At 52.9% G+C, this 13,470-nt stretch overlaps 1 protein-coding gene across 1 annotated transcript; it reads right to left on the reverse strand.

The window, feature by feature from the left end:
* Positions 1-6,950: 6,950 nt before the first annotated feature.
* Positions 6,951-12,297, reverse strand: EBP (EBP cholestenol delta-isomerase). Its single transcript, XM_032971457.2, has 4 exons — positions 11,920-12,297; positions 9,354-9,390; positions 7,920-8,050; positions 6,951-7,337 (listed from the first exon to the last, which is right to left on the reverse strand). Exons 1-4 carry the CDS (start codon positions 12,218-12,220, stop codon positions 7,096-7,098), a joined length of 711 nt encoding a protein of 236 aa, XP_032827348.1. The 5' UTR covers positions 12,221-12,297; the 3' UTR covers positions 6,951-7,095.
* Between the last annotated feature and the right edge of the window lie 1,173 nt (positions 12,298-13,470).

Below are 13,470 nucleotides of genomic sequence, written 5' to 3' on the forward strand. Positions count from 1 at the left end.
CAACACAGCGTGGGGGAAAGTCCTCTTAGCGAGCACTTAAGTAGGCCGGCACGGCACCCGACCAGGTGGGGCTGGCCAGCACCACTCCCGGCCGCCTTTGTCTCCCTCAAGTGGCAGTGTCTACACACCACTCCCGGCCGCCTTTGTCTCCCTCAAGTGGCAGTGTCTACACACCACTGCAACCAGGTACTCTCATCGGAGGCTGAGCCCAGGACCGCTTGAGATATTCGTCACTTGATGTGACCGCTACGTTATCGATACCCATAAGCCACGCACACACACACCAACTACAACCACCCAGGTACTCACCGACTACAGCTAAGCCTACGTGTTAAACTACAGCCACACACACACCAACTACAACCACCCAGGTACTCATCGACTACAGCTAAGCCTACGTGTTAAACTACAGCCACACACACACACCAACTACAACCACCCAGGTACTCACCGACTACAGCTAAGCCTACGTGTTAAACTACAGCCACACACACACACACCAACTACAACCACCCAGGTACCCATCGACTACAGCTAAGCCTACGTGTTAAACTACAGCCACACACACACACCAACTACAACCACCCAGGTACTCGCCGACTACAGCTAAGCCTACGTGTTAAACTACAGCCACACACACCAACTACAACCACCCAGGTACTCACCGACTACAGCTAAGCCTACGTGTTAAACTACAGCCACACACACACACACCAACTCGTCTCTTCACACACACAAACCAACCACAACAGACCACACACCCAGTACACACACACACTCACAAACTACAGCTAGCCTTATCAGTAACAGCCTATAGCATACATACTGCACGTACAGCAACGAATCACTCCGTGGGGACTGCGTCCCTTAGAGTCCACATACAGAAGATATGAGCCATGGCTTACACGACAGCCTGTACGCACACCAGCTAGTCTCTATCTACAGCTGGAGTCTATAGACACACCCCAGCAGTCGAGTTGCCGCTGATGGTCACAGTAACGGGGTTGTGCGGCAGGGATGGCTCCTGACTCGATTCCTTCCCTCACCCCCCTCGAACCTCGTTTCTGCCTGCAGCAGTCAGTCCTTGCCTGACTCCACTTCACTCTCTCCCTGCTTCAGTCTCTCCCTGCTTCAGTCTCTCCCTGCTTCAGTCTCTCCCTGCTTCAGTCTCTCCCTGCTTCAGTCTCTCCCTGCTTCAGTCTCTCCCTGCTTCAGTCTCCCTGCTTCACTCTCTCCCTGCTTCAGTCTCTCCCTGCTTCAGTCTCTCCCTGCTTCAGTCTCTCCCTGCTTCAGTCCCTGCTTCAGTCTCTCCCTGCTTCTCTCCCTGCTTCTCTCCCTGCTTCTCTCCCTGCTTCTCTCCCTGCTTCTCTCCCTGCTTCAGTCTCTCCCTGCTTCAGTCTCTCCCTGCTTCAGTCTCTCCCTGCTTCAGTCTCTCCCTGCTTCAGTCCCTGCTTCAGTCTCTCCCTGCTTCAGTCTCTCCCTGCTTCTCTCCCTGCTTCGTCTCTCCCTGCTTCTCTCCCTGCTTCAGTCTCTCCCTGCTTCAGTCTCTCCCTGCTTCAGTCACTCCCTGCTTCAGTCTCTCCCTGCTTCAGTCTCTCCCTGCTTCAGTCTCTCCCTGCTTCAGTCTCTCCCTGCTTCAGTCTCTCCCTGCTTCAGTCTCTTACTGTGATTTAGTCCCTGACTCCCTCTGCTCCGATCTCTTTCCTGTCTCAGTCCCTTCTTCATTCCCCTCCAGATTCGGCCGTCTACCCTGCCTCAGTCTCATCCCCTGCCTGCCTCCCTGCTGCAATCTCTCCGTGCCTCCAAGCCCCTTCTTCGGTCTCCCTGCTCCCTCTGCTCCATCTCTTACCCGGTGGTACCCCCCCCACCCCCTGACTGCGCCTGCTTCAATCTCTCCCCCGACTCTCCCCAGCTTCGAATGAGCCCTTGCCTCTCAACTGCCCCAAGCCACCCCTTCATCCCGGATCCCCACGCATCCCCTAATACCACCACCACCACCACCTCCCTCCCCCTCCCCTCCTTCCTTGCTCCTCTCTTACCTCCTCTGCGATCCCGGGCTCTCCGCAGATCCGCTCGCAGCTCAATCAATCGCCCGGTGGCGGCGGGGACCAGCAGCGAAATAACGAAATACAGTAAATAAATAAAGAGCTAAATAAATAAATAACGAGACGGACCCACGAAAATAAAGAAACCCGCGCTCGCTCTCTCTCTCCCTCCCTCCCCCCACACTACCACCGTGGAATAAATACACGAGAGAGAGGGGGGGGTGGTTGTGGAACGAAAGAGGGGCGAGAGAGGCGGAATGAATGAGCGAGTGGAGGTCAACCACGCGCGCTCCTCTTTCCAGGAAAACGCGACCACGTGGGTTCGCTCGGGTGGTGGGGGTGGGGTGGGGTTACCCGGTGGGGGGGGAGGGGCGTGTCCGGGGCTGTGACGTCGACCACGCGCGTGCGGTGAGGCGTGACCCGTGCGTGACGTCACCACTCGAGAGAGAGAGAGGGGGCGCGCGATGGCCGCAGTCACGTGGTTACCGTGGGGTTGGGAGGGGGGCGCGAGTGTTGACGTCACCATCAGCGAGCGGAGGATTTTGGTGGGGGGGGGGAGGTCACGTGGTGTGCGGGGGCTTGTGGGGAGCACGGGGAGTCACGTGGTGCTGCCCCGGTGTGACGCCGCCGCTGAAGATTTTGGTTGTGATGGTTGAAGGTGATGGACGACTGGACAGGGAGCGGTAGTGCGAGCCCTTGTAGCGCTGCGCTACGTTCCCGGCGACGCGAGTTCCACTCCCGCTCACGGCCAGCACCGGTGACGATTATCTGAACCGGTCCTGGGCCTCCCCCTAGGTCGACTTGGCCTCAAATGAGTAACCCGGTGCGGTGTGTAAACATCGCCACTGGGGAGACAAAGGCGGCCGTGCGTGGTGCTGGCCACCCCACCCCCTCGTGTGCCGTGCCGGCCTTCATAGGTGCTGCTCGCTAACAGCACTTGCCCCCAACAGTCTGTTAGGGCTACACGGGGGATCTTTGTTTTATTTTTGTTGCTGCACCGAGCATGACACAAGCGCCGTGGGACGTCACCGCCACTTTGTGGTGAACGGCGGTTGTTGTTTATGGTGGTTGGAGAGTGATGGTGGTGGTTTTGGTGGTTGTTCGCCATCGTGATTTTGATGATGGTAGTTGCAGTGATGGTGGGATGGTGATGATAATGGTGGTAACGGTGGTTGTTGTAATGGCGGTGGTGGCGATGAAGGTGATTCTGATTGCATTTATGGTGACGGTTGTAGTGATGCAACCACGATGATTCTAGGCAGGGCTTAATTTTTAGCAGGAGCTGTCTGGTGCTAAGGCTCCATAAAATATCCCACGGGAGAATGAGGATGGTATGTGTTGTGACAGTTATCGGCGATGGTGATGCTGGTGACTGTGGTTATAGTGACGATGGTGAGTGACCGTGGTGGGGGACCACACTGATGACGATGGTGATCTTAATGACGGCGGCTGGTGATGATGGTGGCGATGAAGATTATCCGACGGTCATGCGTTGCGTTGGTGGTGGATGATGGTGGGTGTGGTGAAGTGATCATCATTGCGGTGCAGATGATAGTGATGTCACAGCGCCATCTGGCGCCAATAATCACAAAGTTACAAGCTAAGTCATATATAAAAGCCAAAGTTGTGAATGTGTATGTTCAAAATGTTTAGCGTACTTCCCGACATGCAACAAATTTGAAATTTGCCATGTGGGTACTTTCCAGACTGTACACCATGCAAAAATTATACAAAAAATATACTTTTGGTTTTTTTAGGGGGGGGGGAGCTTAATAATGCATATTTTTTTTGCACGGCAAGTGAGCTGTGACGTCAAATCTGTCACGTGACCCGCGCATGTGGAAGCGTAACGCAATGTAGTGTAGCGGTCAGCGCGCCGCGCTCACCTGGCGACCAGAGTTCGATTCCCGCCCACGGCCACCACCGGCGACGATTATTTCAACCGCTTCTGGGCCTCCCCTAGGTCGACTCAGCCTCAAACGAGTAACTGCTGTGGTGTCAACATCGCCACTGGGGAGACAAAGGCGGCCGGGCGTGCTGCTGTCACCCACCCCCTCGTGTGCCGTGCCGGCCTTCATAGGTGCTCCTCGCTAACAGCACTTGCCCCCTACAGGCTACACGCGGGATTGTCTTTATCCTGTGTGTGTGGGGGGCGGGGCAGCGACTGCGTGGCGATTCGCGCACTGCGCTACGAACCCGGCGTCCCGAATTCGATTCCCGCTCACGGCCACCACCGGTGACGATTATTTGAACCGGTTCTGGGCCTCCCCTAGGTCGACTCAGCATCAAACGAGTAACTGCTGTGGTGTGAACATCGCCACTGGGGAGACAAAGGCGGCCGGGCGTGGTGAATCCAAGTCCCGGGCGAAGCCGGGTAGTACAGCTAGTCCATAATATAGGGGTTTCCCCCCCCTTTGTCCCTCATCATACACGGATATATTTTTACACCTCCCATAAGCGGCCTCCTGAGGGGGTGCTATAAATTCGGAAGGATTGGTTCAACACTAAATTCTGTAGCGATGTCGACGTTCGTCGGAATCTAACGAAGTCGTCAGGATCATTGCGAGGCGGGTAATCTATACTCGGGGGCCATCCATTTAGTACGTACGCATGGAGGGGGGTTAACCTAAATGCGTAGCTTGCGCATGGGTCTACTATAGGATTCGGGGGGGTGCGTGCGTCAAGCGTACGTACGCAGACAGGGGGCAAAAAGGTGTAAAAAGTACGCGTACAGGGAGGGACGGGGTCAAGTTTTGACAGATTTTTGCGTGCCGACTAAATGGATGGCCTCTAACGCTGCAAGCCATACCACCACACTTGCCACTGGCCAATAGCCGTCTCACGATTTTTATTCCGCACTGCGCCACGTGCAGTGTGACGCCACGCACACGACAGTGGCGTTACTACCCCCAATTGGTCAAATTGATGAGTGGGCAAGTGTGTGCGTGTTGTTTAGCGGGATGGGCGGTTTCTTTAATTAATCTAATTGGAGTAAAGTGGCTTTCTCGGTTGTGGCATTTCTGAGTCAAATGAGGCAGAGTGAGACGGGGTAGAGGCGGTGCTGACGGGGCGCGTCCGTTGCAGGTTGATGGTGGCGATGAGCGGTCGCGGGTTAATGACAACGGTCACGAGCGAGGGATGGAGTCGGGTGCGGAGCGGAGTGTGGACTGGCCGTGGTGGGCGAGATACGGGCACACCGGCTCGATCCCCTTCCACGCCGGGCAGGCACGGGAATTCCCCCACACCAAACCCACCACGCGCGACCTGCCCGCCGATTGACAAAAAAATAAAAACCACGTTTCGCTCGTGTCGCCGGGTTCGTACCGCTCACCACGACACTGCCGCTCACCACACACACGGGACATAGATTCCCCGCATGGCCTTTTATGGGAAGTGCCTTTAGCGAGCACATATGAAGGCGAAGGGGGTGGGGGGCCAGCACCACGCCCGGCCGCCTTTGTTTCTTGCGCGGCGATGTTTACACATCCCATCAGGTATTTATTGGTTGTGCGTGGACCTAGGAGAGACCCAGGACCGGTTCAGATAATCGTAGCCGGTGTTGGCCGTGTGCGGAAATCCAACTCGGGTCGCGGGGTTCGTAGCGCAGCGCGCTAACTACGACGCTGCCGCTCCCCACTCACACACACACATATATAGACACACACACAACATTCGTTCACACGCAGACGCACAGATGCAGAGAAACCACTAATGTTCGCAAACACGCACCAGTTGGGCTTCGACCAACAATGTACTCGCAACAGCGCGTCAATTGTAGCGCCGCGGTAACACAGACGCTCTTCCACATCCGCTCGCCAGTCTCTCACCACAGCGTTGCACGCGACCAAAAACTATCTCCACCAAGGGTTTTATCCCATTTCAAATCAGCGCGTTGCACAACAGTGCGACGTACAAATAAGACTTTAAAAACGTTATTCAATCACACAGACTCGATATTAAAATTAAGGAGCACGATTTTCGTAAATTATACAAAAATAACCCACTGAGTGTCTTAAAATTACTTCCTCAGTAAATGCATACCCACTGGTCACCACAAAACTATTATAATACACCAGAAACACTTACGTTTAGTGTAAAATTAGTCAGTCTTAGTCTCGCCCATTCGGGACAACCCTAGGAATTTATGTCAGGTCAGTCTGTGGATTTTATTTCAGCATTTTAGGATTTTAATGACCACATGAAATCCAGACTAAAACTTGACAAATTCCACACACTGTTGTTGACCAGACTGAGACGAAAAAGACAAAACACACTGACCAAACTAACACTTCGATTGAAAACGAGCACAGCTACAGCTGCGCGGGGTAATCTGCGGCGATGCCAGTACCTGGACAAATCCCTCGCGAGAATAAGGGGATGAAAGCTCGGATAACTCGACGATGTGGCCTCAGGATCTTAGTGGTGTCCATTCAGTGGCTTGGACATGGCCAGAGCCACTGAATGTAGACCATGAGAGAGAAACCCGACGTAAGTTTTAAGCCACGACTGCGGTGACGAGGGCTCGGTGGCCCGGCCATTATGAGCCACCGTCCACCTCATCGCCGCCTTTAGATGCAACAGGAGCACTCTTCATCTGGGGGAGCGGTGAGGGCAGGCGGTGTTGTGGGCTTCCTTCTTCACCTCGTCATCGTCATCCACTCATTTGTCTTCCACCGTCTTTTTCACCATCTCATTCACCTCATCATCAACTATCTCCTCCACCCCTCTCATCTGCCACCTACACCAGCCTCTTCCTTCCCCACCTGTTATACTATCTCTTCCGCCTCTTTATATTCTACCGCCTCTGTTACCTATCATCCCTTGAACCTCTCCTACCATCTTTATCTCCTTCATCATATCCACCTCTTCTTCATCCTCACTACCCCATTCACCTCCATTTCCTCATTCAATCTTCCTGCTCCATCACCTCTTACACCGCTCCCTCTTCCTCCACCAGCACTACCTTCACCATCACCTCCATCACCACCCCCCCCCCCCCTCCTCCTCCTCGCTGGATTAGCCATTTGGCTGCCACCTACTCCTCCCGTTGTCACTTGCGCTTGAGTTTGCCGGTGGCGCCAGCCCCAGCCGAGGGACCGGCGACATCGGCGCGGGTCTGCACGCTGCACAGCTGGCCCCAGGCGTCCACGATGAGCACGAGCGGTAGCACGATCCACAGTGCGTTCATGAAGACGAAGTAGAACCAGAAGTAGAGCGGGTGGCCCGGCTCGCTATGCTGGAAGCCGCTGCGGAACTCCGTGCAGAAGTACAGCACGTCGCCGTACAGCTGCCCTGGGGGGCACAGGCGAGACGATGGCGTCGTCAACAACGCAGCAGTGACGCAACAGCGATATTCTTGGTTCTTTCGGTAAAGTCACCACGTAGAAGGGAAACAATAAAATTATAAAAATATAAAACAATACAATTCTCACGACGTTTCGACTGCAACACAAGCAGTCATCATCAGTGATGTCGAGACAGAGCAGGGCAGTAGGGGCGGGGGGAACCTGTGTCCGGTAATTTCGTTTCATGAGACTTCATTACACATGGCCCGTGGTCATTTTAGGCCTAACTCTTTGACATTGTCCATTATGATGTGCGTCTGTTACTGAGAGTATCATGCGAGTATCATCTCCTCGACTCCCAACCTTCCTCCTTCTTTCTCTCCTTCCCTACCTCATTTCCCCCTCCTCTCCCTCCCTCGCTTCCCTCTCTCCCTTAACGTCGCCGACAACCCCTCAGTCCCTTCTCCTTCCACTCCCTCCCCATCCGTCGCTCCCTCCCTCCCCATCTCCTTCCTCAACTTCCTCCCCCTCCGCCCCCTCCTCTCCCCCCCCCCCCCCGACTTGAAGTGAGCCGCCAAGGTGAGCTCACCGAGCGACACCACGAGTTGCAGCACAAATCTCTCGGGCCGGTTGTGCACGAACGCCATCACGGTGAAGGCGCTGAGCGGGCCCCAAGCCAGCGCAGTTATGCTCTCCATGCATACGGTGAAGTTATCCGAGCTGCAAACAAGACAAACGCAGGTTCACCCAGCGGTTAGTGGGATGCGCCTATTAATCGTTCCCATTCCGATGACGTACGTGTAAAAATAACGTTATCGGTACGTCTTCAGATCGGAAGGCGTACTGAGGCTCCCCACAAGGCCATGCGGGGGAGGGCGCATGGCGCAGTTTGGCGCCAGCTATCGTAGAGTGCGGTTGTGTCACTAGGGTTCTCTACGGTGAGTACAATCTTTAAAAACAATGGCGCTATGCCCCTCTAAGTCAAATTAACGCAGAGCCGCTCGCACGTTCCGAGATTCAGGGGAGAATAGGACCCACCCCGCAACTTGCAGATGTAAGTTTAACAAGAGTGGCTGGGTGGCGCTCAAGTCAGAGCGCCGAGCCGACGCTGCTGATATCCTGGGTTCGAATCAAGAGTTCCAGCCGCCTGTGATTAAACCTCGTCTCAACTTGTAGGGAGATGGTCTCAGCCCACTCACCAATAAAAAAAACCCATCCCATTATATTTCTAGCTCTGAGAAAAATATCGGTTTGTCTTTGGTCGTGCAACGGACAGTACTCTCTAATGTGGAGCGTGTGGGTAATTACTGCACCCTGCTACTGTGTCGACCAGAGGTCACTTGTGGAACTCTCAGAGGCAGAGCTCTATGAATTCCACTTCTGCGGGCCATTCCGTAGCATAAAGGGTTGCACTGCTGTGCCTGAATTTCGCCAAATTATTGCACAGAGCCAATTTTTTTTGTACGCAGCTACTTGGTGATATTGGCCCGGGACCGTTAACTCACTTCACTTAAGAACCCAGTTTAATCGAAAAGAAACTATTTATTTTACCAGGTAAGGGCCCACTGAGCTACATAGCTCTTTTTCAGAAGCAAACTGGCCACAAATTATAGATGTGCGAAGTGGCTTACCTCGTAGAAATTTATAGCAGCCAAATACTCAAATCAATGGACGTTTCTAGATGTGGAGGGAAAAACCGGAGGACCCGGAGAAAAATCCACACAACCACAGGGAGAACACAGAAACTCCAAATATACAGCAGGCATCATGGTCGGGATTGAATCCACGACACCTCCTATATACCAGGCGAGTGTAGTTAACATCTTGACACTGTAGCACCCATCACACGCGGCTGAAACCCGGATTGAGGCCCAGGGGTCTTAGCGCTACCGGCTAATCGCTCTGGCCACCCAAAGCTACTCGGCCACCTCCCCTGGCAAACTGCATTTTGGTTCAAACTTTTCTCAAGCTGGTGGGTGGTGTTCCGGAGGAGTGGACGACGAATCCGTCTGGATGTACTCACGTCATGTATCTGCTGTCTCCCTTTGCATATTCCTTCCCTGGGAAAATAACAACACCGCAGAGACACACAGTGAGACGCAGAGACACACTGCAAAGACCCCGTGACACGTAAAAAAAGATACACAATAAGACCGAAATACACAGGCATGTACAAACACACAGAGACACATGGACACAGTAAGACAGAGACACACCCAGGCTTGCAGACACACAATGCGAAACAGAGTAAAATATACAGACATGCACATACGTACACAGACACACACACACTGGCAAAGTCAGACACTGACACAAGTAGTGAAACACACAAACCCTTCATGTTGCGGAAGCATATATCTCAGAGCTATCTCTGAGACCCCTTAAAGTCATCAAGTGCACAGACTTGAGTTATGTTCATCACATGGCAGTGTTAGAATTTAGCCAAATCAAATGCAAGACCAAAGTTACTGTGATGTACTTTTAACAAGCAATTATTGGTGACCGGGCTGATACCATAACCCCTCTTTTTGGTTTGGTCATGTTTGTTGTAGTACGGAGTTATACTGATGGCCTTAATCTAAGTTGTCTTGTGGTTGTTGTTGTTTGACTTGCATCCCATTGGGATTTTTGCACACAGCCTTAGTGTACGGTGCTTTTTCTGCAATATTTTGCTGTCTTTTCTTGGATTTTCAGTTTGCACAAAGTCACTTTAATATGTTTTCTTGTTCATGTTTTTGTTTGTTGCGGTTGCACCCGATTCAAGAGCCGAATGGCTCACAGGGCTATACCAAATAAAGGAAACTGAAAAAAACTCTACACTCTAGAAGCCGTTCGTTTTAATCGCAGGTGCTTCAAACTTGGACTTAAACCCAGGCTCTCAGCAGTGCCAGTTCAACGCTCTGACCTCCCAGCCACCCGAAGGCCGTCTCTCAGCACACACACAGGTTTAGTCAGACACCCGGAGCTTTGCATTGTGGACTAGGTCACAGGGCAAAGATAAAACATTAAAGGTTGGTTCACTTTTGAGATAACTCTCATTGCGAGATAAGACTCGTTTTTATCTTCCCTGGCTGAAATGTTGAAAAGTAATGTAACAAAAATAATTAAACCTAGCATCTTATCTTATTACAGTGTCATGAGGTTTTGAGGATCGCACACAGATGTTGCGAAACTTCTTTCCCGTGTGCGTTGGGGTAGCCACCATACACTCGCTCGCCAGCAGAATGCGGTACAGCAAAGTTCAGATGAATATACTGCATGTCATCCGTCCCTTCTGTATGGGACTGAGCGTTGCCCCATCGCACGCGTATATTTTCTCCGGGTGCTCCAGTTTCCTCCCACGTGTGCAAATACTCGTTAATCGGCTGAAAACATGTGACTGTATAGAGGATGGCAGAGCTCGGGCAATTGTTGACGACGGCCCACAGCCTGGCTGCTCCCCTCCAGCTTGTCTTAGGGCCCTCGGCGATTGCGTGGTGCAATTTTCACGCACGGCGACGCTCCTGGACATCTGTGAAAAAGAGCTTTATAGCTCATCGGATTCCTCCAGTGTAAATATTCTGATTTTGATATATATAAAAACGGAATAACCATGGATAAAATACGATTCTCTTCCTGCAACTGCCGGAGATGACAGTCGTGCCTATGCTGTTGTCTTCACGCTGATGTCCTGACTGGATTGGTCTTTGCCAACCTGTAGCTGGGCATGGCTCACCACCGAGCCATAATTAATGCGTTTATGGACCACGTAAAGCCCCCCTTGGGCAAGTCCACAATCCACGTGTCCAGTCAGTTTCAAAGACAATGCGTATTTTGTATTATCGGAGCATGTTCGTTCGCACGTTCACCGCAAGCGCCGCGCGTGGCCAACGCGCGCAAGACGCGACCCCTTGCAAAAGGTTTATATTTGGTGTTTGAACACCTTAAGCCGCCTTAACATATCATCCACTGCCGGACTCGAGGCGCCTGTGATAACCTGGCACGCTCACTCACGACGACCCCCTGCTCGGCTCCAGAGATCTGACGAGAGCGACTTTTGTCACTGTGGGTTCCAAAGAGGGTAAGAAGGTTCCAAAGATTGGCAGAGTCCTGCAGTAGAGATGACAGCACAGGCGGCTTGGTGGGGGGGGGGGAGAGAGATGGCGTTCCAGCAGGCAGTGGGTGAATCTATTATCTCACCAACGACTGGGAATTCCACATTGCTTGACCGAAACGCCCCGAGTCTATCCACGCGACCCTGTCAACCACTGTTTTTACCTCACCAGTGACTGAGATTCTACAGTCACGTGACAGCCCCCCCCCACCCCACCCCGCCGGCACATAGAGCTTTATAGCTCATCGGATTCCTCCGGTACAAAAAAAATTAACGTCGCGATTCTGACACGGTCACTCAACAGAGCTGCGAGACGGAGCGCCCTTGTCACGTCAAGCTTACTGCACCAATGTTTACCTCACAAATGACTAAGATTTAACGACTTAAGATTCCCCCTCACCCTTCCCGAGACTAAGCGCAGCGGACAACAACGCATCAGCAACAACAACAAGAACAACGTGAGGCTTCTTCGTAAGCATCTCCCCGGGTGCCTCACATAGCTGCGAGAGGAAGGCCTGGTCGCCCGCGATGTCCCGGTGGAAGAGCGAGAACCATCCCTCGATCACGCCGTGGATGAAGGCGCACACGGCAAACCAGCAGCAGACGAGGCGCCGCGTCGACGAGAGGCGATGGGGCGACGAGCCCGCGTAGAGCCACGTCGCCGCCACCAGCACGCCCGACGTGACGAACAGAAACGCCAGCACCGTGCTGGTGGCGGTGTCGTTCGCCACGTAGCCCGGGATGACGAGGTCGCGGGGCCAGAACGGGTGACGAGGTGCTGCTGAGGGAACGGCCATCGTCGCGTTCGTTGCGGTGGGTCCGTTCGTCGTCCGCGCTGCTCTGTCGTCCGCGGCGCGCGCTTCCCGCCCTTTTTAAATCGCCGGGGGGGGGGGGAGATTGGAAGTTGAAGCAGACGGTCGGCCATCTTGGCGCGGGACGGCACCGTGTAAATAAATGTTATCGAGTCTATTGCGAATGAATATTGCTCCGTTATTAATGGGAGTGTTTTCGAGGAATCGCGTTGTTGCTTTTTTTATATTGATTTTATTCGTGCACAACCGCAAACGTAATGTAGTAACGTAATTTTTTCACCGAATTTTACAAGCACAGTAACGTTATGCCATTCCATACAAATCTTCAACGTTACATTTTTTTAACACGTATTCATCGCCTACTTGGCTTTCTGGGACTGCTTAATTGCGAGCAGCGTTGTTCAACGCGAACAAAAACTCCAAATGGGTTTTTGAACACTCGGACTCATCAACCATAGTCAGATTACATGTAACTCTCCCTACCCAGCACGGCTACCACGGCGTCAGGCTTTGTGACGTCACTCCCCCAAGGGAGGGTGGGGAGGGGGGGGAAGGTACGTGCACGCGATTGGCTGGTGCCCCTCAGGGGTTCCGCCCCGCCACACTAAGGCGGGGAGGGGGTAGGTGCGCGCACGCGATTGGCTGGTGCCTCGGAAGGCCCCCCGCCTACCACGCTCAGGTGGGGAGGGGGGGAGGAGGTGCGCGCACGCGATTGGCTGGGTGCCCCGCAGGCGTCGCGCGAGCGCGCCTCGACCAATCGCAATGTCGCCACACCGAGGTGAATGCGGCGGCGAGGTCACAACGTTCGATTTGGAAGCCCGCGCTCTGATTGGACGGGCGCGGTGGAACCACAAACGCTTAAATTCATGGGGGTTTCACGATATTCAGTCAACAGCGGAGTTGTCACCTACTAGTCTCCCTATCATTATCTTTTTGATTACGTACCGCACACACTATCATGTAATTGTAATAATGAGTACACGATGTAACACGATTTTTGTTCCTGGGTAGTAAAAGTGTTATTTTCTAATTGCGTATGCCTCAGAAGTATGGATATTATTCCCCACAAACGTTGTTTTTCTGACCAGGACTTTATGTGAAGGAACGACAATTTCACTGTCCTGGTCACAAAAGCAAAGTTTGTGGGAAATAACAGGCATTTCTTGTACTTTTGAGCCATAAGCAATTGGAAAATAACGAATACTACACAGGGACAAAATGTTTTTTGTTACAGT

The sequence above is a fragment of the Petromyzon marinus genome, chromosome 46, assembly GCF_048934315.1.
Source record: "Petromyzon marinus isolate PM22_M1 ecotype Great Lakes invasive population chromosome 46, UKy_Petmar_22M1.pri1.0, whole genome shotgun sequence".
Classification (NCBI taxonomy): domain Eukaryota; kingdom Metazoa; phylum Chordata; class Hyperoartia; order Petromyzontiformes; family Petromyzontidae; genus Petromyzon; species Petromyzon marinus.

Coding starts and splice junctions, on each gene's coding strand:
- EBP (XM_032971457.2), bottom strand. CDS start 12,220: ATGGCCGTTCCCTCAGCAGCACCTCGTCACCCGTTCTGGCCCCGCGAC. Junction 8,051..9,353: donor GGAGACAGCAGATACATGAC/GTGAGTACATCC, acceptor TCTTGTTTGCAG/CTCGGATAACTTCACCGTAT. Junction 7,338..7,919: donor GCAACTCGTGGTGTCGCTCG/GTGAGCTCACCT, acceptor TGTGCCCCCCAG/GGCAGCTGTACGGCGACGTG.